The sequence below is a fragment of the Bubalus kerabau genome, chromosome 17 (genome assembly GCF_029407905.1).
Source record: "Bubalus kerabau isolate K-KA32 ecotype Philippines breed swamp buffalo chromosome 17, PCC_UOA_SB_1v2, whole genome shotgun sequence".
In the NCBI taxonomy this organism is placed as follows: Eukaryota; Metazoa; Chordata; class Mammalia; order Artiodactyla; family Bovidae; genus Bubalus; species Bubalus kerabau.
In genome coordinates, this window is record NC_073640.1 from 28,249,965 (window position 1) to 28,275,429 (window position 25,465).

A 25,465-nucleotide genomic window follows, 5' to 3' on the forward strand; every position below is an offset into this window, starting at 1 on the left:
CTGGGGGTGGGGTGGGGTGGGGAGACAGCTGGGCCACACCCCCACCCCATCTGAATCCGGTAGTTATGCCTCCCTCACCCACATCCTCCCGCTTCCTCCAGGATCTCTTTGGGAAGTCGGACCCATTTCTCGAGTTTTATAAACCAGGAGATGACGGCAAGTGGATGCTGGTCCACAGGACTGAGGTGGGTGCGTGGGGCACCAGGGGTCTCTGAGCCAGTGGGCCTGCAGTCTGGCCACCCTGACAGCTCAGGATGGGACCAGGCAGGCACATCCTACAGTGCCCAGGGAAACCCCTGATGGCCCCTAAGGACTTGCTCCCTCCTCATCACGGGAGTGCTCACGTCCATCCCCAAAAGTGTGGCTGTGGGTCTCTCCACCTTGCCCTCCCCCTGTCCCATTGGGTTGGCCCGATCCCAGAGCACTGCCACCCCTGGGTCCCAGCTCACCCCTGCCCCCTGACTGTCGTGCAGGTGATCAAGTACACGCTGGACCCCGTGTGGAAGCCATTCACCGTGCCCTTGGTGTCCCTGTGTGATGGGGACATGGAGAAGCCCATCCAGGTGAGTGAGGGGGGCTGCGGGAATCCTGCTGCCCACCCTGCCAGCTCTGGCCTCGCGGTCACCTGAGGCTTCCTGGGGATGCCTTGGCAAAGCTCTTTTTTATTAAGATGGAAAAAGAACCCATGGTGGGGAGGGGCAAGAGACCTGAGTCCTTGTCCCAGGTCTGCCTGACTCTCTGACTGATCTGGGCAGGGCCCTCATCTCTGTGAACCTCTTGTTTAAAATGGGAACAGAGTGACTGTCCTGTTCTTCCCGGAGGGCTGTGTGCTGCTCGCTAAGCTAATGAATGCAGAATCACCTTGGAAACAACCAAGTGTTGTTGCTGTGATGAAGATGGTGATTGCTAGTCTCTAAAAGCCCTCAGTCCTTGGGGCTGGGTCTGAGAGCAGACAGGGTGGGGCAAGGCAGCAAGGCCGTGTAGGGACCCCCAGATGGGCACCAGGAAACTGGGTTCTTGTCCTGGCTCTCCTGCTGCCACTGTAAGACTTTGGGCCAGTGGTTCCCACTTAGAGCCTCGGTTTACCCATCAGTACAATGGGTACAGTAATTCCTGCCCTCCTTCTAGGAGTGTAATGGCAGCTAAGTTAGCATATCAAGCTGGGACTTTTTGTGCCCATCTCAGGAAAAGAAGTACAAGTCTAGGGAGGACTCCAGGCCATGGCCCATGAGGCCAAGTGGGCCACAACCCAAAATAGAGTAGCAGCCCAGTGTCAGGTGTGTGGGGTGTGCAGCTTCCTGCACCAGAGGGAGGAATCTCCATTACTGGAGTGAACACCCTTTCTCCTCTTCCCAGCAATCATGGAAGGCTTCCTGTAGGAGGCAGTTCAGGAGCTACAGTCATCACCCCAAGCCAGGCAGTCAGATCTAGAGAGGGAGAGGGAGGCACCACCCCCCCAAAAAAAGACATGGGGTTTGCTCAGGAAACTGAGAGGAGCTGTGAGTGCCTGCTGCGGGCAGCTCTGGGGTGACCTCGCTGGACCCACTGCAGGTTATGTGCTATGACTACGACAATGACGGGGGCCACGACTTCATCGGTGAGTTCCAGACCTCGGTGTCACAGATGTGTGCGGCTCGTGACGGTGTCCCGGTAAGATGTGCACAAGGGCACGACCCCAGGACCTCCGCAGGGGATGGGGAAGGGGCAGGAGTCTTTGAATCAGGGGCAGACGGGGGCTCAGATCCCACCTCGCTGCCTTATGACCTTGAGCAAGACATTCACTCTCTCTGAGACTCAGTTTCCCCATCTGTCAAGTGGAGGCAAAAGAGTAGAGTGGGAATTACATGAGATTATATAGGTGAAGTGCATAGTGAGCCCTCGGGAGCTATCCATTTGACTCCAGGCATGAGCTGGAGCCCATGGGTGGCAGGAACCAGCTCTGGGAGGCATGAGCCCAGGGTGGCAGGAACCAGCTGTGGGAGGCATGAGCCCAGGGTGGCAGGAACCAGCTCTGGGAGGGCTTCTTGGAGGAGGTGTGCTAACCCTTGGTCAGTGCTGTAGAATAGGTTCTGGGGCCCAGGGGAGGGTCAGTCCCTGCAGAAGCCCCAGGCTGAGCTCCTCTTTCTCCTCCTGTGTTGCACAGCGGGAGTTTGAGTGTATCAACCCCAAGAAGCAAAAGAAGAAGAAGAACTATAAAAACTCAGGGGTCATTATCCTGCGTTCCTGCAAGGTGAGTCAGCCTGGGTGGGCGTGGTGTCGGGGCAAGGTTTGGGGTCACACAGAGAGATATCAGTGCAGAAGACAGAGAGCACTAGGTGTGGAGCCAGCAAGTGAAGTGAGGGGAAAGTTGCTCCGTCTTGTCCAACTCACAATTTGCGACCCCATGAACTATACAGTCCATGGAATTCTCTAGGCTAGAATACTGGAGTGGGTAGCCTTTCCCTTCTCCAGGAGATCTTCCGAACCCAGGAATCGAACCCAGATCTCCCTCATTGCAGGTGGATTCTTTACCAGATGAGCCACAAGGGAAGCTCAAGAATACTGGAGTGGGTGGGTAGTGAAGCCAGCAAGGCCTGGGTTCAAATCCTGGTTCTGCCAGTTCTGTCCTGGCTCTGAGACCTTTTGAGCTTAACCTCACTAGGCCTCAGTCTGCTCATCTGTGGAATGGAAATGTTAACATGATTAAGCATATAAAGTCTTATATCCTGTTCCTGTGCCGAAGTCAAGGGGGGCATGAGATGACCTTCCAGGGTCTCCTGGTTGGAGGGTAACTGTTGTTGTTTAGTTGCTCAGTTGTGTCCAGCTCTTGACCACCTCATGAACTGCAGTCCTCTGTCCATGGGATTCTCCCAGCAAGAATACTGGAGTGGGTTGCCATTTCCTCTTGCAGGGGATTTTCCCGACCCAGGGATGGAACCAGCGTCTCCTGCACTGGCAGGGGTATTCTTTACCAGTGAGCCACCAGGGAGGCCCAGGGTAACTGTAGGGAGTTGCTTTTCCCCAGGCTTGTCCCCTGCGTGTTCAGCATCAGAGGGGGAGAGAACACTGGGCCGGGGCACCCTATCCCCTCGCAGTGACATTAGTGAGGGCTCAGGTTCCTGCCCTGTGGTGTAACTGGGGCCACCGGGGCCCACAGTGACCATGTTCACACCACTGTGGCCAGGCTGAGGCCAGGGGCCGGGCCCCCGGATGTCTGGTGGCCACATGTCTGCTGGAATCGGGTGGGATGTTAAGGAAGGCAGCACCAGCCAGGGCATCAGGAGCCCGGAACACCGGGCTTGAAGGTCCCTGTCACTTGCTCTAGCAGCTGGCCGCCCCCACGCCTGTTTCCTCACCTGGAGACTAAGATTTACGTGAGCATCAGTGCGGTCACAACGCAGCAGAACCCTGTGACAGTGAAGCTGGTGGGTTGCAGCATCGTGATTTCAGGTCCTTGTTTCTGAAACTTGTGTCACTCACATCCCCCTTCTGGATTTCTGGCACCCGCCTTATTATTTTTTGTATTCAGCCCCCCACCTCCTCCCATTTTGGTGTTTTTTTTTACTTAAAAACATTTATTTTGCAAGGAACCCTTCTAATGTCACCAATATTGGAAGGCCAGTATCCTTTGCCAAAAGGAGACAAAGACCATCCAAACTATGTTTTAACAGCTTTAGTAATTTACAGCAGAAGGTCTTGATCCGGTGGCCTGGCCTCTCCCTGTTCCAAATCGAGGTGGGTAAGAGCTAGAGAGACTTAGGGACCAAATGGCAACAAATTGAGGCTTTCTTTATCATGTAATTGGGCTTTGCAGGTGGCTCAGCAGTAAAGAATCCACCTGCCAGTGCAGGAGATGAGGGTTCAATCCCTGGGTGTGGAAGATTCCCTGGAGGAGGGCACAGCAACCCACTTCAGTATTCTTGCCAGGGAAATCCCGTGGACAGAGGAGTTTGGTGGGCTGCAGTCCATGGGGTCACAAAGCCTCAGACATGACTTAGTGACTAAACAGCAGCTGTCATATAATTGGTAGTTGTTACTGACTTTGGGCCCTGGGACACTGTGTGGACTTATCGTGCATCTGTGTGTGTACAGATGTTCCACCAACTGGGAACCGTTGCTCCATTGTTACAGCAGGATTTGGGTTCTGCGGTAATCAGATCAGGTGCATCTGCTTTTTGCGGCCTCCTTGACCACCATCCGGGCCCAGAGTGACAGCTCCCCAAAGGTTGTTTATGGAGAGCATGGCCAAGTGAGGGCCGGCCCTCAGGTGTGGGGCGGGGGCCCACTGACCTCTGATTCCTTCCAGATAACCCGGGACTACTCCTTCCTGGACTACATCCTGGGAGGCTGCCAGCTCATGTTCACCGTAAGGTTTTCCACCACCCTACCCCACGCCACCTCTCCCCTCCCCAGTGAGGATCCTCCTGAAGGGCTTGAGCTACGACTTCAGCAGGAGCGACTTGGGATAGACTTCAGGAAGGACTTGCCCAGGGCATGGGCTGTGTCTGGCCCAGAGGAGAGGGTATGAGTGGATGGGTCTGAGTCAGGGCTTCGGTGCAGGTCAGAGCCTGGATGCTCAACCCTGAGCATCACTGGTTAGGCTGCACTTCTTCAGGAGGGAAAAAAAGCCAGTTCTTTCCCCTTTCCCTTTCTACCTCATCTGCTGCACCCTTCCCCTTGCTCACTCAGCTCCGTCCACACTGATCCTCGCTGCTCCCCCACGCACCAGCTCAGCTCTGCCCCGTCTTGGGGCTTTGTGTTTGCTGTTTCTCCTGCCTGGAACACTCTTCCCCAGAACCTTCTTGTGTCTGCTGCCCTGCAGGCCGTGACACAGGTCACCTCCGCAAGGCCTCCTATTCCTCTCCGTCCCGTCTCCTGTTTTAGTAACTTTAAGGCACATGCCACTCTGAAATTTTCTCAAGTATTTTTTTAAAATTTTCTTCTTACTTTTTGGCCACACCACGTGGCACGTGGGATCTTAGTTCCCCGACCAGGGATCAAACCCATACCCCCTGCAGTGGATTCTCAAGTATATTTCACTGTCCCTGCCCCACTAGTGGCTGTGAGTGTCCTGAGTGCGGGGCTGCTGTTTAGTTTCCTCTCCACCCTCAAGGTATCACTCAGTACCCAGCATGTAGCACGTGCTTAATAAATACTCACTGAGAGAATGAATGGTCACTCTGCCGGTGGCCTGGAGTGTATGCCCCAGACTTGTCCCATTCCTCACCCGAAGGGAAGCCTCAGGACCAGGGGAAAACCTGCTGGGGTCCTATACTCTGCCAACTTCCCACCTAGCCTCTCCGCTCTCCACCACCACCTCTAGACCCCATGGGGCTGGAAGTCATCTGCAGGACTCTTAGGAGGCAGGGGGTTGGTCTTGTTGACCTGTAACCCTGCTAGCTGTCATAGCCCCCCTACCCCGCAGAGAGGCCAGGCCCTGCTATTCCTCCTGTGTGCCTGTGTTCACTCAGCAGACGATACCGAGCACCTCCTGTGTGCCAGGCTCCAGGCTGTGCCCCTGCAGTGGTCCCTGGCTTATCCCAACTGAGTCCTCGGGTGGCCATCTCATGCCTTGGGTCCCTCTCTGGCCTTGCCCACCCCTCCTTGCTCCCATCCAGAGGCTGGGTTGGAAACCCTCAGGGCTGAGAGAGCAGGTGGAACTCAGAATCCTGCCCATCTGCCAGTCTGAGTCCATGTGGGGCACCTGCCTGGTGCTCTGTGCCCCACCGTGGACCTGGCTCTGGAACCATGCATCTTACCTGCAGTGAGCATCCAGTGGGGCTAGATGTGCAGGCACTGCCCTACCAGCCAGCCCCAGGTCCTGGTGCCCCTTGGTGATCTGAGGGACAATGGGGAGATGGCCTGGTGTGGGGGAGAGGTGTCTGGGAAGGCTTCAGTGGGGCAGTGGCGTCTGAATTGGGCCTGAAAATTGGAGGAGAATGAAAAAATGGCCTGGCTCTTCGGGTAGAGGGAACCTCATGAATGAAGGCCTGGAAATGGAACTGTGACAGGGAAAAGGTTTGGGGCTGTACGTTGGTTTTATATCACATCTAGGCAGTAGACTTTATGCTCTGGCAATAGGGAGCCACAGATGGCATTAGAGCCAGAGGAGTAACATGGTCAGTTTCCAGGTTTGGGACCATCTTACGGAAGGGGGACCAGGGTGGGGTGATGAGTGGGGCTTCCCATGTTCCATCAGTTTCTCTGTTCCCTGGAGGCAAGATAGGGAGCTGGGGTCTCTGGCCTTTTCCTGCAGGTTGGGATAGACTTCACAGCCTCCAATGGAAACCCCCTCGACCCTTCCTCTTTGCACTATATCAACCCCATGGGCACCAACGAATATTTGTCGGCCATCTGGGCGGTTGGGCAGATCATTCAGGACTATGACAGGTATGCTTATGAAGGGCTGTGATGGTCAACTTGGGCTCCATCCATTCCAGGAAGCTCAGCTGTCAAAGCTAGAAGGGACCCAGAGATCATCAAACCTAGGAATGGGTAGCTCAGGACATGTATGTCCTGTGGCAGACATTGCTAATCAACTGCTGATCTCTTACCAGCTGGTCCTAGCTCCATCCTGAGATCCTCCTCCACACTGTACACCACGTAGCCAGTAAGAAAACGAGTCAAGACAGAAAATGAAACTCATTTGCTCTTGCTGCAACCTCCACTGTTAGAGCTGGAGAAGAACAGGCCTAGGGTGTGGGGAGAGAATTTATCACACAGATCAGGGAACTGGAACCCAGACATTCCAATTCCTGCACCTGCCCCCTAATGGCCTAACAGTCTCACTCCTGTGGGAAACTTCAGAGGGGCAGCGCGCCTGCATGGGCCCTCAGCCCGTGACCATGCCTCCTAGAGATCTTTGGGAGGACAGTGGAGAGTCAGTAAAGGAGAGCTGTATAGAGGGTGTGACCACCGACAGGATGGGCCACATGCCAAGTCAAGAGGGCCTTGGAGGATCCAGAAGTCGCTTGAGGGTCGTGGTGTCATTTTCACAGATGGTGTTTGTTGGAATGTCCACGTGAGAGGGTGGAATGACCAGGAGGCCAATACATGGGAAGCAGGTCCTTGAGATTTGGCAGGCACAAGAGCAGGCTTGGGAAGTCTGTCTGCACTTGGCCTTCTTGAGAGAGGCACCCTGAGGACCAGCTTCTGACTCCCGGGAGCTCAGGGTCTAAGCAGTGGCTGTGACCCCAGGCCACATTAAGAGGTACAGCAAGCAGAGCAAGGGAGGTGGAAGTCCCCACCTGCATCTTTGGGTGGGGAAGCCTACCATTGCCGCTCCAGAGACCCTTGTATACATCTGCCCAGACCCTTGTATTCGCTGGGCTGTCTCATGGGCATTCAGATGCAACTGGACATCTGTGCCACTCACCGAAAACCCTTTGCTTCCTTTATTTCCCTCATCTCCCCCATCATTCCTTTAGGAAATCCTTTCATAATGTACTTGAATCCAACCTCTTCTCCCTGCTCCATGGCCACCAACCTGTTTGAGCCACCATAACCTCCTGCCCAGAGTGATTGAGTCAGCAGCCTCCTCGCTGGTCTCCCTGCTGCTGCCCTAGCCCCTGACAGTTTGTTCTCCACGTGGCAGCCACAGGTTTCCTCAGTAAATACATGCTGAATGAACAGATGAGACAGGGTCCCTGTGCTCAGGGAGTTCCCACTCGAGGAAGAAGACAGGAAATCACTGCAGATCCCAGAGACCAGTTTATGTGTGAGGCAGGAGCTACGGACACACCAAAGAGGGAGACATCCTGGGGTCTCAGGGAAACCCACAGAGAGGCGGGGCCATTTGAATTGGGCCTTAGAGGATGAGTAGGAGTTTGCCACAGGGAAGAGACTGGGGAGAGGTATTTCAAGAAGGGGTGCAACAGGGCTGAAGTTGAAATCTAAAGACGCCCTCTGTGTTTGGGGAAGAGCGAGTAGCCAGTGACCGGGAGTGGGGAATGAGGGAGCGCTGGTAGAAGAGACTAGACTCTTGGACTAGATGAGGAAAGGTCTTGAATGCCAAGTCAGTGTTTTCACTTTAGAATTTTTCCCAGTCATAAAAGGGAGGCAAAGAGACAGCCAGTACATTTCAATTGCTTCGTGACTGGTTTAATGGTTGCCAAGGTCCCAGTTTGAGAAGGATCTCAACAAGGCACTCAGGCCCATTGGTTAGAAGTGCTGTGGTTGATTAGCAATGTCTGCCATGGGTGTAGATGGGGGTGACGCGTCTAATTCACCAGATACCCAGAAGTGGGTTTGGAGATCATTCAAACAGAGCTTTTTCTAGAGGTGGTGAGCTTCTTTTTTTTTTTTTGTCTGTGGAAGCGTGTACAGCAGTGTGGGCCCAGCCCTGGGGAGGGGGTGGGGAGGGTGAGCGTGGGCAGAGGAGGCCCCTGCCTGGTTGTCTCACAGTAATGTTTTTTTTTTCTCTTTTCTCTGATTAGTGATAAGATGTTTCCAGCTCTGGGCTTTGGGGCACAGTTACCCCCAGACTGGAAGGTAAGTGGAGCCAGATTGTTTCCTTTTGGCTGAGATGAGGTTTTTGTGTATGGCCTCTCTGGAATCGGCCTTGGAAAGGCTGGGCTGCGGCCTGCCTTCCCTGACTTCTCATGTTTATCCCAAACCCACCCTCATTTCTCATCTTGAACCTCACACAGGTAGTAGAGCTAGAGCAGGGAATAAGTTATCCTATCTACTCCCTGGCACCCAGTCATGTGGGGGAAGATGCTATCAGATAAATAGGTTAAGTATGTCCCTCATACTGCCTAGGGCTTCCCTGGTGGCTCAGTAGTAAAGAACCCACCTGCTAATGCAGGAGACACAGGTTCAATCCCTGGGTCAGGAAGATCCCTTGGAGTAGAGATTGGCTACCCACTCCAGTATTCTTGCCTAGGAAACCCCATGGACAGAGGAGCCTGGTGGGTTACAGTCCATGGGGTCGCAGAGTAAAACAACAACAAATATTGCCTAGGACATACTTATACGAAAAATTATCCATTATATATCTGAAATTCAAATTGAACTGGGCATTGTATACTCCGTCTGGCAGCCCTAAAGACAGGCAGTGTCATCAGTGCTGAGATGGGGCAGCAGTCCCTAGAGGAGGGCCCCAGCCTGGCCTGGGGGTATCAGGGAAGACTTCCTGGAGGAGGCAAGGTCTAAACCAAGAAGGGAAGGGAGAGTAGGAATTTGCAGAGTGACTTGAAGTGGTGGTGTGGCAGGTAGAGTGTTCAGGGTAGAGAGAAGAACCTGTGCAAAGTCTGGGAGATACAGGGAGCAGGGTGAGTTGGAGGAACTGAAAGAAGGTGGGCGTGGTGAACTGTCCATGAAAGATGGGCAGGATAGAGAGAGATGCGGCTGAAGAGGTGGGGAGCCAGGCATGCAGCGAGCTATGAGTGGGTCTACGTGCTGTTGGCACTCTGAAGGCCCACTCTGGCTGCTGAGTGGGAGCTGGCTGGGGTGATGCTGGGCAGAATGGAGGGATGGAGAGAAGGGGCATTGTCCATCACTGGTGAAAAACAACAGAGGCTCAGTGACTTGTCCAAGGACGTCTTCATAACAGGAAGCCTGAATTTCAGCTGGGAAGGTGGACTCTCAAATCTGTTCTCAGAATGTGCTACCTTTCTGATGAGAAGCCTGGGGATGTGAGCACAGAGGGCTCCTATATCTACATTATGTCTCAGCCAGTGCCCTCTCTCACCTGCCATCCTGTACCATGTGCTGTTTCCACTGAGTATTCCCCTCTCGTCCTCTCCAGGGAGGGCAGTTTTCAGCTAGAACTTCAGGGAGTGGCTCTGTGGCATGCTGGCCATCGTGTGGCAGGGGACAGGATCCTGTGGGGCCAAAGCTGGGCCTTTGAGCAGACACAGTGATGCCGCTGGGGGGAGGGCAGGCTGGTGCGGCCAGGCCCGGCATGAGCTCGTTGCTAGGAAACCAGCCAGCTTTCAAAGAACTCTGGCTGAATGAGATGTTTTCTTGCGCAAAAAGCCTCCTTGGAAATGTCACAGGGCAACTCTGGGGAGGGTGGGCGTGGCCAGGCCGGAGTGCCCAGCGGTGCCAGGAGGGCTGCTGGGGCGAGGCGTGGAAAGGGCAACGCTCTCCCCTCCTCCCCTTGCTGCTGGAGCCGTCCAGGGCCTGCCTCCCAGCCCCTTACCTTCCCTCTCAGCTAACTTGCCGTGTCCTGCCACGTGAAACTTCCTTTGTTCGTTCCCACCTCAGGGCCTTTGCACGTGGTCTTCCCCTGGCCTTTGGCCCCCTTTCACTGACTTCCCATGCTAGCCTAGAGGTCATTTCCTCTAGGAAGACTTCCTCAGGCCCCTCCTGCCTGCCCTGGCATCGTCCTCCAGCACTTTGTGGGCACTCTGTGCTGGTTTGCTCATTGTCTCAGGGAGGCTCAATGCTCGGGGAAGGCTCTTGGTTTCCTCCTTGCTGTGTCGGGCTCCAGGCACACACACGGTGTGCAGTATGTGACTGTGGATAGTAAATTTGGGGCCTGGTGGGCTGAGCAGACAGAGGTGTTGGTTCTCCAAGTGGGAGGTTGGAAGGAGCCAGAAGAAGCATGTGACTCAGACGTCCACCCTCAGGACCTCAGTCCCTGCCTGGGTCTGGTCCAGGTGAGCACGGAGAGGACCCCTGTTCTGGGTAGTGGTGGAAGGACTTACCTTTCAGGACGAGCCAGAGTTAGTCAGGTGAAGAAAGGGATTGGGCCAAAGGATTGGCCTGTGCAAAAAGATCCAGGGTGGGAAAGAGCAGTTTATGACTCTTCCCACCTTACAGATGGGGAAAACTGAGGCTCAGGGAGGATGATCACTGAGGTCCTTTCAACCTTCTATGTGGCCCCAACCCACTGCCCTGCCAGGACCAGAGGGAATGGCCTCTGAAGTAACTCAGGACCATGGGCTATGCCCAGCCAGGTGGGGACAATGGAACCGTTGATATTCAGAAGGCAGTAGAGTTCCAGAACAAAGCTCTGTGGCTGGCCAGTCCCCAGGGGCCCCTAATCGGCTTGAGGTGGCCTCCAAGAAGCTTGTCATGTTTGTTGGCATTTCTCAGGCAAACCAGGGCAGCAAGTGTGGGAGGGGGCTGGGCTGCCACAGGTAGCATGAACTTTTATCCCCTGGATCCCGTCCTGGCTCTGCTCTAGCTCTGGCTCAGTCATGTGACCTGGGCATTCCTTGGGCTTCCCTGAACCTCAGTTGTTCCACCTGTGAAATGGAGCTGCTGGGTGGAACAGGTGACCTGAGAGGCATCCAGGGTAGATGGGTGACCTCCCACAGCCCCACCCATTTGACCACAAGGCCCTACTCTCCCCTAAATAAAGGAAAAGAATAGGGAATGAAGAATGTGGATGGCTGAGAAAATGGAATATTAATCCATTCCTGTCAGGAGGGGGGCTTTTCCCCCTTGGTCTCTAAAATCTCCTAAAATCTGATTTTGCAGGAAGCCGGCCCAAGGGAGACTTGTTTCCCTGGCAACCATTTTCCTCTCTCAGCCCCTTTCTGTACAAGCCCCCCTCTTAATCTCTGTAGAGGCTCATGAAGTTTCCATGGCAACAAGGACCTCCAGCCCCTACACCTGGAGCCCAGGCTGGGGACAGGGTGAAGAGGGCCCCTGGGCAGGGGAAGGGCCCAGCAGGGACATCAGGGGAATGGCTCCATGCCAGGCACTTAGGGCTGAGGAGGCAAAGAACAGAAAAGCCCATTCCCCTGAACGGGCCAGGGTCTGCTGCTCAGGCCAGCAGACACAGGGCAGTGCTGGGTTGAATTCCCCTCCCATCTTGGCCCAGGAGGGCTCTGCAAGGTCAGAGGTCCAACCAACCCTTTTACCCGGCTTGAGGATCCTAGGCTTCAGGTCTCCTGCTGTGTGGTCTTGGCACCTGGCTTCTTCCCCTCTCTGGGCCTCAGTTAGTTTACTTGTGAAGTGGGGATGTTGGACTTGGCAGGGGCTTCCAGCACCTCCACTGTAGTGTCTCGGAGCAAGAGCATCTGTCTGGGGTTGTGTCTGGACTGGAACATTCCTCCAGCAGCTGAAGGCTGGGGTCCCTTCCCCCAGGCATTTCTTCACCCTCCTATATATACTCAGGAGAGGAGCATCTTCTCAGGTTAGTGAGTTTATGTGAGCACAGGCGACAGCCCAACTTCAGTTCTGGTCCCAACGCTCCCCTTTGGTAGATGTGAGACCGTGGGATCATCTGGTCCATTTTGTCTCAGTTTTACATCTGTCACAGGGGGTGATACCAGACCTTTCTCTGGATACTTGTGAAGAACGAGTGAGGGGACCGCGGGCAAGGTGCTGGACATAGGCTGCAGCACCCAGTTCTCAGGGAAGGGGCTGTGTGGCGTCTCTGGCTGGGAGACAGTGGCCGGGAGAGAAGGCAGACCCTAACCTCCACCTGAGCTCTGGGCCTCCTGCGGTCCTGGGTTCTGCAGCCACCGCAGTCTTACCCACAGCCCTGAACGGGGTCTGGTTGTGGGTCCCTGTGTGGGCCCATGCCTTCTGGGAGTGTGCAGGGTCACCTTTGGTGACCCCCCCAGGCTTGGAGCTGGGTCTGCAGGAACCGGGACAGAGCTCTCTACTCCCTGCCCTTCTGGCCCCACTACGTTTCCCGATCCCCCAGTCCTGCTCTGCGTGGGTTGTCAGCTAAGCCCCAGCTTGGCTCGCTGGCATAAGGTGGGCTTTCTTCCAAGCACTCGTGCTTGTTAGTGAGATGGGGGAAGGCCCTCGAGGCCTGAAGAAGGGGAATTCTAGTTATGTGAAATTCTACCGTGAAAGCAGGTGGTGAAGGAGTGCTCCAGCTGCTCCTTGAACCCGTCACCCTCAGACACATCTCTGCCTATTCAGGGCTTCTTGAGTCGGGCGAGGAGGCAGAGACAGCCCTGGCCCCCCAGAGGAGATCAGGGTGGTGTAGAAGGACCTGGGGGTTCCCCAGGTGGCGCAGTGGTAAAGAATCTGCTTGCCAGTGCAGGAGATGCAAGAGACATGGGTTCAATCCCTGGGTCGGGAATATCCCCTGGAGTAGGAAATGGCAATCTGCTCCAGTATTCTTGCCTGGAAAATTCCACGGACAGAGGAGCCTGGTGGGATGTAGTCCACAGGGTTGCAAAGAGTCGGACACGACTGAGAGAAGGGTGTCAAGTTTCTTCTGTTTATGAAGTGGAGGTGGTTGGGCCTCGTGGTCGCTCAGAGCCAGCAGTAGGGGCGAAAGCAGATGCAGCGGGTGTCACAGCCTTGACCTGGGGTCGGGCAGCAAAGAGCCAGTCTCCCTCAGAGGGAGTCTCGCTTGGCAGCGTGTGGGCCTGCCTGGGTCCAGGTATAGACCAGGAGGCTCTGACTCACCCTTTTCTCTGCATTTCAGGTCTCCCATGAGTTTGCCATCAACTTCAACCCCACCAACCCCTTCTGCTCGGGTGAGTGTCAAGCCCCCTGCATCAGCCCTGGTCTCCCTGGGTGGAGAGAGGGACGGAGTTCAGCTTTCTGTTTTTCGCTCCTCTCCCCATCATACTTGCTCAGGATGGCAGATAGGGAGAAGCTGGAATTTGGAGTCAGGTGGCCTGGCATTCAAGGCCAGCTGTGCCTGTTCCTGGCTGTGTGAGTTGGAGAGGTCACTGCGCCCCACTCGGCCTGTGCCACTTCACCTGCCCTAGGGGAGGGAGCTCACCTCACTGGGGAGTCAGGTGAGAATAAAGGGAAGTGTTGACAGGATTCCCTGTGTAGATCAGGAGGAGGTAAGGGCAGCAAAATACACACCTGCCTCTCCCCGCCCTCCTGCCCTCACAGGGAGAGCCCAGCCATGTCCTGCCCCACCTGGGCAGGGGTGCTGGGCAAGAGGGAGGGGCAGGCAGCGAGCGTGGTGTCTGTGCTCTCCCCACCCCAGGCCTCAGGATTTCTGAGCCTCCCAGAGTCAGTGAAAGGAGGAGATGGCAACCCACTCCAGTATTCTTGCCTGGAGAATCCCATGGGCAGAAGAGCCTGGCAGGTTACAGTTCATGGGGTCGCAAGAGTCGGACATGACTTAGCGACTAAACCATAGCACTCACAAGAAGACCTTGCCTATCGTAGGCATTAAATAAATATGTTTGATGTTTAAAAAAGAAACAGTGAAAGAGAAGGGGTATGGAAGAGGGTGGTCCCTGACCCCATGAGAGCTTCTAGCTTCAACTGGCTTCAGATGTAGCATCTGCCTTCCCTGGGGATCCCTGAAGCTAGGTCAGGTTTGTATTTGGGAGGGGACTGCATCAGGTTACCACCTTAGGGACGATGCTGTGACTCAAAAGCCATGGGCCTTTGTTGCCTGGAAGTGTGGTCCTGTCCTCCAGCTGGGGTCTGTCTGATTTGGAGCGGAGACATTCTGTCCATTTACCTCGTCTCTGGTCAGAGGCCTTCTGGACAGGATGGCAGGGCAGGCGGTGTTCTTAGGCTTGTAACGGCAGCTATTTACAGAGCACCTTCTGTCTGCAGGGCTGTGCAAACCTTAGTCCCCTCACCAACGCTGAGAAGCCATAGCATGTAAAATGGACCCCCAGATGACTCCCTGGGACCCCACAGTGTCACTACAGGCTCTGCCCACTCCTTCTCCAAGAGGAGCCTGCTAGACCCCCTCCTGCCAGCTTCCCAAGAGTGGAGATTACCAGCCCTTTTGACAGGATCAGAAAGATTTAAGTACCTTCCTCCAGGCCCCATGACTAAGAAGTGGTAAAGGCAGGACTGGAACTCAGGTCAGCCTCCATGTTCAGGGCTCTTTATTCCACCCTGGCCCTGCTCTCTGGGAGCTTCCAGTACCCCAGGGCCCAGACTGGGCATGGCGAGGGTGTTTGGGTGGGGGGCAGCAGAGAGTGGGTGCAGGGTCAGGGAGGACCAGGCTGATCCAGAATCTTCTCTTCTCCGAGGCAGGTGTGGACGGCATCGCCCAGGCATATTCGGCTTGCCTGCCCCACATCCGCTTCTACGGTCCCACCAATTTCTCTCCTATCGTCAACCATGTGGCCCGGTTTGCAGCCCAAGCCACGCAGCAGCAGACAGCCATGGTGAGTAGGTGACCACTGGTGTGGACATGCAGGGTGGGGCAGGCTCCGGCTGGGTGTTCTGCCTCTCCATCCTAAGATCCTAGGTGAGCCTGGTGTCACTCAGTTTACCTGCAGGGATGGAAGGGGCTTGGGACAAGCTTGCCTTGGTTCTGGCTTCCTCGAGCACAGACTCCAGGACAGAGAGCCATTCTGTTGTTTGTGCTTAGCAGAAAATAGGGTTGTGATTATTGGGAAGTGCCTTCATGGGCAGAGGGAAACCTGGGCCTGGGGTCCCTGCAGCTCCCACCTCACACTGAGGGCTTTGGAACTGTCTGGCCCGGGTCTGGTGGTCAGTGACAGGGCTGCCGTGTAGCATCTGGAATATATGGCAAACAGCTGTCCTGGGCATTGTGCATCCCAGCCGCTCTCCTTCCCAGCTCCAGGCCCAGTGCCAGTGTTGGGATCACCAAGTCTACCTCCCCTGCCGTCCACCAGGGCTTGTGATGTGAGTTGCGGGTCTTCTGCCACAAGTAGGCTGAGCCAAGACTGGGAACCGGTACCCACATTGGGGTGGTGGAACCTGGACTGTGATTGAGGCATGGGTCCAATTCCCACCTGACCAGGTCCCTGAGCCCCTGCCACAGTCCCAGCCCTCGGTGGAAGGAGGCTTCCTTCGTCTCTGGAAGGAAAGGGTTTGCTGCACAAGTGCTGAAGTCTCTCCTGACCGCCCTTTTCACTCTGCCTCCATTCACCGGCTGCCCTGCGGCCGTGGCCACTGTAACCTCTCCCTGGACCCCACGGGCCCATGCCCCTCTCTTCACTTGCGGTGACCGTCCCACCTCCACCTTGTTCCTGCTCCTCAGAGACACCAGCTTGTCTCCCAGCAGATCCTTTGTTCTGCTGTCTCCTCTGCCTGGAGGTTCTTCCTGACGCTGGCTCCGTCCCATCCCTCAGCGTCCCCTCAACTGCTACTTCCCTGAACACTCACTCGAGCCTCTCCTGCCTTCTGTTTCTTCCTGTCTTGACTCTGATGGTGGCAGCAACATCTCCTTCACATACTCTGGGTTTCTGCCTATTATGCGTCTCCTGCACTGGACCCTCAGCCCCGTGGGGCCGCAGTGTGTGTGTGTCGTGTCTCATCTACTCCGGTGCTGCGGCAGACGCTCCTGTTCCGGGAATGGATGGATTTAAGTTGGCCCCAGTGGTGTGCTGTGCACTGCACGAGGAGCTGGGGGAGGCCTCTCTCAAAGGGAAAGGGAGCGGGTCCCATTCGGACTGCCTGGAGGAGGGAGGCAGCTGCTCAGGAGGTAGAGGTTGATTTCCCGAAGGCGGAGGGGAGGTTATGAGAGAAGATGACACCGGTCAGCCTGGGGAGGGCAGGACAGCACCCCATGGTCTGCACATGGGAGGCAGCAGAGGGTCTGTGGGAAAGGGGGTCCTGGGGTCAGCCTACCAGGGTGTGCATCCTGCCCCTGCCTGTTCATCACTGTGTAACCTGGGTAAATCACTTACCCTCTGAGCCTCGTGTGTACCATGGGAATAGTAAGAGGACCTACCTTGAGGTGGTGGTGTTAGGATTAAAATGTGATAACACAGCAGCTGGCAACCAGTGAGACTTGAGAACGAGGAAAGGCGGCAGAGGGGACAGCAGATGCCGGTGACGAACAGGAAGGAGGTCACTGCACAAGGTTGTTTCTGCTCCAGGGAGCATGACCTGCTCTAGTCCTGGCCTTGGTGGTAGCAGCTGACGGCTCTGAGCCTGTTTCCTTTATGAAACGGGGCAAGTAAGCCCACTTGAATGGGAGGTAACTGGGGAGGACCTGCGAGTTGCTTTTTTAATGTTCCTGGGTTAGAACTGGAGAGGGCAGAGGGAAGGCAGCCCCTCACCTCACACACTGTTTGGCTGCCTGCTGCTGCCGAGGCTACTGGCCCGCCTAGTCTTTTATCTGCCTGGACTCACTTTCAGAGGGATGGAAGAATGGCCTGCATTCTTGTTTAAGCGTAAAAAATGGGGTGGAGGAGGAATGGAGCCCAGGGTTCTTCTTGGGCTCTTTCAACTGCTGAGCAGGGGCAGGAGCTGAGGTCCTGAGGAGAAGTGGGCCAGTACCCGCTAGACCCCCAGTCTGGAGAGGCTTGGGCCCTGGGGATTGCCAGGAAGGTATCTTTGTGTTCTGGGGAACAACTGCTGAGGGCCCTCACAGGGAAGAGCTTGGCCTTGCTCTGAGCCAGTCTTAATCCTGACCAGTCCTAATCCTCACAATACCCCAGCCCCTTTCGTCATGACCAGGTCCTTCCAACCCTGGCTCCTCACCCTGGGGAAGCACTGTCACCCACCCTAGGTGTGACCTCGGGCCAGCATCTCTGGGCTGCAAGAGGCCCCTCCCACTCTGCTATCCAAGAAGACCTCCTGCCTTCACTCCGTCCATATCACTGCACCGAAGGTGGGGCTGCCTGATGGTTCAGCCTCAAGCTCTGGGGGCCCACTGACCTGGCTTACATCCCAGCTCCCCCACTTCCTGACAGTGGGACCCAGAGCAGGTTGCTTAAGCTCTCCAAACTTTGGTTTTCTCACCTGTACAACGGGAATGATGGAACGCTGCCTGCCTAAGGGAAACACTGCAAGGATTCAAGCAGATCGGCATCCAAACTGCTCAGCACAGAGCCTGGAACTTGACAGCCCCTAATCAACGTGGGTTGGTGAATCTTCTGAGGACACCTCTTGGGCCGGCAATTGGTGATGCTGAGCTCATTTAGGCCTAAAGCAAAAGGAAGTGATCTGTGCATTACCTGATGCTTTTGAACAGCCGCTGTTTGGGAAACACTTGGTGTGGCTTCATCCTCCCTGTCCCCGGCACACGAACATGCACGCACACCCACGCACAGGAAATCAAGAGCAGGTGGTGGAAGCATCTCTCCAGGCAGGCCCGCGCTCTCCCATTCATTCACACAGCTCAGTTCTACAGAGTGTGTTCCCGTGCAGCACTGGGGAGACCGTGTTCCCAGGCCATGGCCCCTGCCCTTCCAGGGCCAGTGGTCTAGTGGGGAGCTGGGCCAGGAGACAGCAGCTGTAATGCCAACCGATTAAACCTGTGATGGCAGAAGCACAGGATTATAAAGGTGGCACCTACCCCAGACAGAGGGCTCAGAGCTGGCTTCCTCGAGGAGTGATGTCCAAGCTGAGACTTGGAGGCTGCTTAAGAGTTGGTCTCACAAAGCGGGTGTGTGTGTGTGTGTGTGGAGTGTCCCAGGCAGAGGGAACAGAATAGGGCAAAGGCTTGGAGGTGTGGTGTGTGGCGTAACTGAAGGAAGGGGTGTGTGGGGGTAAGGTTGAAAGGTAGGCCAGGTCCCAGAGACGCCTTCTAAGCTACTGAGGAACCTGGACTTTCTCTTGAGGGCAGTGACAGTCACTGAAAGATACTAAGTTTGGGTGGGACCATGGGCCTCTTACTGTGGAGAGCTCCTCATCCTCCCCTCTGCCCTGGGCCTTCCCATCCGTGGTCCATTGCTGGTTGGCTGCCTAGGCAACTAGTGTCCTAATGGTGGGTGGGGCGGGGGTAGGGGGCGAGCTGGAAGCAGTCAGCACCCTGGGAATCTCCCTCCACTCCCCAGGGCCCTCAGCTGCCAACTTCTCAGAAGTAAGCTAGGAAGGAATGAGTGCAACTTTCCCGGACTCTGCCTGGAATTCTGTGGTCAAGTCAGTTTCATATAAATCAAGCCACACGTTAAATGTGTTAGGGGAAGTGACTACTTACAGCCTGAGAAACCTGAAAAACCTCTTGGGTAAGGGCAAGATACACTCCATCTTTGTAGTGTGTTGGGGATTTAGGATCTGGGTTTGACCCCGTGGCAGCTGGTCATGTTTATGGAGCACACACAGGGTGCCAGGCCCATGAGATACAGAAGGCCTGGGGGGAGGGGCTGCCCTGAGGAGCTCTTAGGGTGCTGGGGGGGGGTGGGGGAGGGGACGGGGAGAAGTGTCCAGAGGAGCCCTCCCCAGCGGGTATTCGCTGGCAGCGGAAGCAGAGCTCAGGCCCCCGGGGAGTCTCTGAGCCGTGGCTGGGGAGAGTTCCCAGGCAGGAGGTAAACCAGGAAACGCACGGAGGTGGGAAAGCTTGGAGTAGGGTAGACCAGGACTGTCTGTGGGGACAGCAGAGGCCCTGCCCACGTCCTCCTGCCCAACTCCTCCCTTCTTTCTCCCCTTCCACAGCATCCTTCCTATCTCTCCTTTGATGTCTTGGGGATGGGATCATGGACCCCTGAAGTTGGAGTAGACCTTTAGGCTCCTGGACAACCTCATTTTTGCTTGGGACGGGCATGAAGCCTAGGACTTGTCAGCGGCACTTCCAGTGCCAAGGCTGGCCCAGGCTGTTCCCCGGCAGGCCCAGCTGCACAGATGCTAAGGCCCGGCACATAGGTGTGGGCACTGTGGGTGTGTCTGGCTGGTACGCGGGAGTGAGGGTTGAGAGTCCCGTGCCATGCCTCTGGGCCCTGCCCTAGGCGGCTGTCCTGGACATTCAGGCTTCCTGACACTGGGGTGCTGGGGGAGAGGGTGCAGAAACCTTTGCCCTGCCAGTCCCCACTATTGGAGAGACAGCTACTGGCCACCGATACCATTGTGGCAAGGGCCCCAGGCTTGGGCTTGAACCTTGACTATGCCCTTCCTGGCTGAGTCCTTGAGCAAGTCATTGACCCCCTCAGCCTGTCTCCCCATCTCCAAAAGGAGAATCCCAGCGTGAGGATGACAGGGAGTGTGTGGTCACTGCCACCATGACTCACCCTTTTAGTTGGTGCCTACAGTTCTGCAGGAACCCTGGCCTGCGTGCTCCAGGTCTCCAAATGTAGACATGTGGCTGGCTGAAAGGGAGGAGTCAAGAGGGCCATGTCAGGAGGAGGGTGGGAGACTGTGGTCTGAGCTGGACAGGGCTTGGAAACCAGCCCCACCCACTGAGTGGAGAAGCCTGTCACCCAAGGCCAAGCTTCTTTTCTGTTCTCATTGCCAGACTTCTCCTGCCAACTTAGGTACCCCAGAAATACTGTCCTGGACCATTTGTGGTAGGATAGCAGTGGGGTTAGAGGGCCACAAAGAGAAGGGGGTGCTGGCTGGCTGGGACGATGGTGGGCTGTGAGGGGACAAGCATCTGGAAGGGCTTATGAGGTGACCTCCAACCAGAGGAATGGGGACTGGCAGCAGCAACCTCCACTGCAAGGATTCAGGCTGCCATCTCCATAGCAACAGGTATCCATCCCCAGCCAAGTGATCAGTCTCTTAAAGGCACAGTGCAGAAGTTGGATTACTGTTGGGGGTTGGGGCTTAGGATGGTGGGGTCCATACCTCCATGCAGTTCATTCCTGCCTTCCACAGCTGTGCCTGGGAGACAGGCAGGAGAGTAAGGAATCCTTGATGGCTGAACCTGTGGTCTCCATATGTTTTCTAGGCAGTGGACGGCTTTGCTGAGTGAGAAGGTGGCCAGATGCTGACTTGGGCGCTGGCTTGGTTATGTCCTTTCTACCTCTATGACCTTGACTATTCTGGGTCCACATTGCCTCTCCTAAGACTCAGAAGGGTCAGACGAAAAGGCAAAAGCCCTAAACAGAGACTATTAAGACCACAAGGGCTTTTCTGTTCATTTTATGGATGGGGAAAACTGAGTCCCCAAAAGGGGCCAGGGGGTGCTAGGCACAGAGCCAAGCTGAAGAGGAGATCTCAAGCAGCTGGGAGTCCTGGGGCTTCTGCCCAGAGATCATCCAGTGAGCTTTCCTGAACTTCATTTACTCACCCCCATCTCCACAGTCTGTGCTATGGCCACCTGTCACTTACACTAATTATTATTCAGTATTTTTTTCACTTAATTTTATAAAGAAACTATAACCCACTGTATAGGAAAATTTAGTTATAGAGTTAGGATAGAGAGTAACAATAGAAATAAATACATCAGGCAGCACAGTGGTGGTAAGGTCTACCTAGAGACTGCTGTCTCTGGAGCGCTTAGGTTCCTGCCTTCTCTCTGCTAACAGGGAGGGTTAGCAAGTGTGACACACTGGCATGAGACAGACTTCCTCCTGGGTACAGTTTGTAGAATTCAAAGACCACTGCAAAACCAGTACCCTCCCCACTGTGACTGATGCTGTGTCTGGGGTGTGCCCAGAGTCTGCTTGTTGCCAGTAGACCCCACACTCCCAGAAGCACTGACCTAGATGACCTGCTTAGTTCCTACAAGGTCCGCTGTGCTGATGGGGGATGACCAGGGTCACAGGTGTTCATGTGCAGGTACAGCAGAGAAGGGCAGGCTTGTCTCAGAGTCCACAAGCCAGAAGGCATCTTCCCCAGCAGCCGTGGACCTCGCTCTGCCGGGGTACAGCTGTCAATTACCAAGCTGCTACCACGTGGCTGGTGTGGTCTCTTTGAGAGGTGTGGGAACTCCCATTCTGCAGATGAAGAAACTGAGGCACAGCCAGTTGAGTCAGTGGCCCAGAGTCCCACGGTGTAGCCACTATCAGAGCCAGGCCTGGAGTCTGGAGCTCTCACTCTCCTGAGCTGGGAAAGGCAGAGGAAGAGAGAAAGCAGTCTGTGCTTCCGGTTGTGATAGGCCTGAAGGGCCCGAGCGTGAAGGGAGGTGCCTGCGATCTGGCAGCAGCTCTGGGAGAAGCGCCGCCTTCCTCCCCGGGGGTCAGAGGGGTTGGGGTGGGTGGGAAAGGAGGGAGGGGAAGGGCAGCCAGGGGCCCTGGGCTGTGCTGAGTGCCTGCTGACCCCCTCCCACAGCAATATTTCATCCTCCTCATCATCACGGACGGTGTCATCAGTGACATGGAGGAGACGCGGCACGCCGTGGTGCAGGCTTCCAAGCTGCCCATGTCCATCATCATCGTGGGCGTGGGCAACGCTGACTTTGCGGCCATGGAGTTCCTGGACGGGGACAGCCGCATGCTGCGCTCCCACACGGGAGAGGAGGCAGCCCGCGATATTGTGCAGTTCGTGCCCTTTCGAGAATTCCGCAACGTGAGTGTGGGCACGGACTGGGGAGGGGGCAGTTACAGGACCCCAACCAGCATAGTTAATAATCCAGGCTGAAGGCGCTGGGATTGCCTGCCCGGTCCTAGGCTTCTCTACCCTCAGCTCTGTTGACTACATACTTCCTGGGGGCTTACTACGCACCCGGGGCCATGCCAGGCCCTGTCCCCAGATGAGGCTACGTGACAGTCGCTGAGCACTTGCTTCAGCAACTCAGGGGAGCGGTGCCCAGTCCAGACTGGGGCTTCAGGATAGGGGTTCCGGGAGGACCTGCTTCTAACCCTGAACCAAGTCAGAATTATGCATGTGGGGCAAAGCATCCCAGGAGAAAGATGAGAGCCGAGGCCCTGAGGTGCAAGGGGCTTTCCTGGGATTCATAGCTCACCAGCCTCCTCACTTCAGGTGGAAAACAAGGCCCACCTTACAATGGCCTCCTCTCCCTGAGGGCTTCTCTAAGGGGGAACTGGAGGCCTCCTACGCTCCTGGAGTTGGCTCCGGTCCTTCTGCAGGGGACCCAGGTCTGCTTACAGGGAGGCTGGCATTAGCTTCTTGGGCACTGCCCTTGCAGCAGGGCCCACAAGCAGCCCAAGAGGCAGCTCTCAGATGCCACCCTGTACTGCCAGCCTGGAGCCTACCTCTCATTCGATGAGGCACACTGTGTTCCTCTCCTCCTGGCCTCCGCTGCCTCAACCATAAGGACTTCAGGGTGCTGTGGCTCAGGTCCTGGGAGCTAGTCCCAGGAAGAACTGGCCACTCCAGCCTGGAAGCAGTGGTACTCACCTCTGCGCCCAGTACCCTGTGGGTTTGCCTGAGCTGGTTCAGCTCCTTCCTCTGGAGTGTGAGCTTCCTGAGGGCAAGTGCTGAGCACTGCCCACCCAGGCACCACATGGACACTGACCGAGCTCCTGGTGTGCCTGGCCTGTGTCTGGGTGATGAGCAGCAAATCAGACAGTTGCAGCCCCTTGATCCTGACCAAGGAGGAGATCAAGATGAGTAGGCTGTGCAGCCGGCCTCCACCGTCTCTTTCCCCCAAAAGCCTCCTGCAGACAAATTCATCTTGAAATGTTACTCCTGGGCACGTCGAGTGCTCAGGTTAAGAGTCACACTTAGTGTCAAGGCAAAGGAAAGCGTTGCTGAGGGTGGGATTTCAGGCTTGAGCTGGATGAGGGATGCTAGTTTTAGACAGCTCTGGTCTTCTGGTCCAGCTTGTCCTCCAGGGACACTTTCTGTATCAGCTGCCTGGGTGTGGTGCGCCTCCCCACTTCACCCAGTAATCCTTTCTCTCTCCTCACTCTCCACCCTACCCTGCAGGCAGCAAAGGAGACTTTGGCCAAAGCTGTGCTGGCAGAACTGCCCCAACAAGTTGTTCAGTATTTCAAGCATAAAAACCTGCCCCCCACCAACTCGGAGCCCGCCTGAGTGCCAGCCCTCACCCAGCAGCAGCATGCCGGCTGGGCCTCCTGCCCTCCCCAGGAACATGCATGCTCACCCTGCTTCCTTGTGGGTGGCCCTATTTTTTTTTTTTTTTTAATGATCCACATTTTTATTTTTTACAACCGGACCCCCACCCCCAACTTCCTCCAGCCCAGCTGGGCTTCCTTTGTTGGAGTTGACTGATGATGCTTCCAGGCCAAACTGGCTTCCTCTCCTCCTCTCCCCACCCTCGCCACTCTTAAGTATTGAATGTACTTTGTATAATTTTAGTGGAATTATTATTATTATTAAAGAGAATAAAATTTTTACAATCATAATTGGCTTTTTCCAAGTAACTAGCTGCAGACTCAAAGGAACGTGTCCCCGGTGCCTACTCTGTGGCAGCCTGCACCTAATTCCTCCTGTTTTTTTAATACTGTGACCATATTCTATTTGTTATACTCAGGGTAATAAAGGAGTTTTGGATGTCTCTGTGTCAGCTCCTTCCTCAGCTGGGACCTGACAGGCTCAATGATCTGGGAAAGGAAACATGAGAACGCCTTTCCCCCAGCAAGCCTGTGAATTCGGTACCATCGCCTCTACTTGGGGACATGCATTCCACACAAACAGAACACAGCTGTTAAACTGGCACACAGCCTGGCACATCGTGCGTGCTCAATAAACATCTGCAGCAGGATGGAATGCATGAGCCCTCACCAGTGGTCGCAGGCCTCCTGGGCCCCGGCAGAGCCCATGCTGCCCCGGCCAACACGCATGGTGCCCTGCCCTTCTCCCTCTTGGTCCACACCCTGGCATATGTTTCCCCAAACCTGCTCCCCCCACCACAAGACTGCAGTCGCTGCCACCTGTCTGCTCCTCCTGGAGGTCCTCCAGGCACTGGGGTACACCCTGTGGTTTACAGCGCGTGAAAGCCTCTCTGGCTTCAGGATGCTAACTAAACAGGGCTGCTTTTGTCCCGGCTGCAGCAGCCGTTAGTTTCTCTCGTGGGCCCCACCCTGGGCTCAGGCCCAACCTCATGAAACTAGCCAGGTGACACATCTCTGAAACCCCAGAAGTCCAGTTCCCTCCTCTCCTCAACATAACAAACATCTTTCTCTCTTGTCCACCTCTGCCTTGGAGGTCCAGTCAGGCCCTACGCCACAGGCCTGAGCGCAGCCAACAACAGACATTCATATCAAGCACTAGGTTTCCAGCTCCCCACTAAGCATATTACAGGCATAATCTTGATGAACCCTTCCACCAGCTCCTGCCTATGACCATTTCAGAGATGAGGAAACAAGCAGAGGCTAATCGAATCTATTAGAGGCAGAGCCAGAATTCAGCTCCAGGTCTGGCCAACTCCAGAGCCTGCACTTGTTCAACTGCACTGTCTTCCTGAGACTCTACGAGGCCATCTTCTGCTCAAGCTGCTAATGAATTTGCCCTTCCTCTCCAATGAACTGGGCAGTCAGTCATCTTAACCTACTCTCCCAGGTCAGCAATTCTTACCAGTGGCCTGCTAGATCGGGATGGTGCACCAGGCATGTTGCTACCTCCAGGTTCCTGGTAAGTTCAGGATCTGGTGTCCATCTGGTGGGAGTGAGCGAGGGACATGTATATCCTAGGCTTCTGATGCCTCTGCTGATTCCATGGCCACCAAGTCGGTTGAAACATTCTCGAGGACATCTTCACCTCTCCTGAGAGGGCTTCAGGACTGCAGGGAGCTTCAGTGGCCTTTGGGAAGTCACAGCCCACCAGCCAAGGGCCATCTTGGCCCTATGGATAGAACCCCAGGACTGGCACCTCTGCTTCATACCCAGCCCTTGCTCAGGCCAGCTGTAAGACTGCATGGTGGTTGAAATAACACCCCACGACTGCTGACTTTACCCTCCTGTTTGGTAGCTGAAGTGAGTCTAGCTGGATGTTACCCAGTGAAGTTTGTACCCAGTTCAGCCTGGGAGAATCTGTCAAGTTCAGATTGACCAGAGGCTTTTCTAGTGGAACAGCCTTCTCCTCCCAGCCCCACATCCTCTCCTTGGCCCCCAGGGGATGCGGATATTGGGGAGACACC

General features: G+C 55.5%; 1 protein-coding gene and 1 long non-coding RNA gene across 9 annotated transcripts in view; one reads left to right on the plus strand and one right to left on the minus strand.

Moving 5' to 3' along the window:
• Nucleotides 1–23,732, plus strand: part of CPNE2 (copine 2) — a 54,997-nt gene extending 31,265 nt beyond the window's left edge. For 2 of the 8 annotated variants that reach the window (XM_055553889.1, XM_055553890.1), the window contains 11 exons: nucleotides 102–185; nucleotides 474–563; nucleotides 1,552–1,650; nucleotides 2,144–2,230; nucleotides 4,286–4,345; nucleotides 6,236–6,369; nucleotides 8,415–8,469; nucleotides 13,325–13,376; nucleotides 14,860–14,993; nucleotides 21,733–21,969; nucleotides 23,293–23,732. In XM_055553889.1, coding sequence (XP_055409864.1) covers nucleotides 102–185; nucleotides 474–563; nucleotides 1,552–1,650; nucleotides 2,144–2,230; nucleotides 4,286–4,345; nucleotides 6,236–6,369; nucleotides 8,415–8,469; nucleotides 13,325–13,376; nucleotides 14,860–14,993; nucleotides 21,733–21,969; nucleotides 23,293–23,400 — 1,140 coding nt within the window. In that variant the 3' untranslated portion in view covers nucleotides 23,401–23,732. Of the gene's footprint in view, nucleotides 1–101; nucleotides 186–473; nucleotides 564–1,551; nucleotides 1,651–2,143; nucleotides 2,231–4,285; nucleotides 4,346–6,235; nucleotides 6,370–8,414; nucleotides 8,470–13,324; nucleotides 13,377–14,859; nucleotides 14,994–15,595; nucleotides 15,968–17,259; nucleotides 18,828–19,179; nucleotides 19,306–20,407; nucleotides 20,542–21,732; nucleotides 21,970–23,292 lie in introns of those variants that run through there. The other 6 variants (XM_055553897.1, XM_055553894.1, XM_055553892.1 and 3 more) reach the window with 6 other exon arrangements.
• Nucleotides 12,882–22,751, minus strand: LOC129632370 (uncharacterized). Its single transcript, XR_008704480.1, has 7 exons — nucleotides 20,305–22,751; nucleotides 19,749–19,826; nucleotides 17,545–17,728; nucleotides 16,529–16,738; nucleotides 15,961–16,138; nucleotides 14,633–15,101; nucleotides 12,882–13,202 (listed from the first exon to the last, which is right to left on the minus strand). It is a non-coding gene; the product is annotated as an uncharacterized LOC129632370 (long non-coding RNA).
• Nucleotides 23,733–25,465: the final 1,733 nt, after the last annotated feature.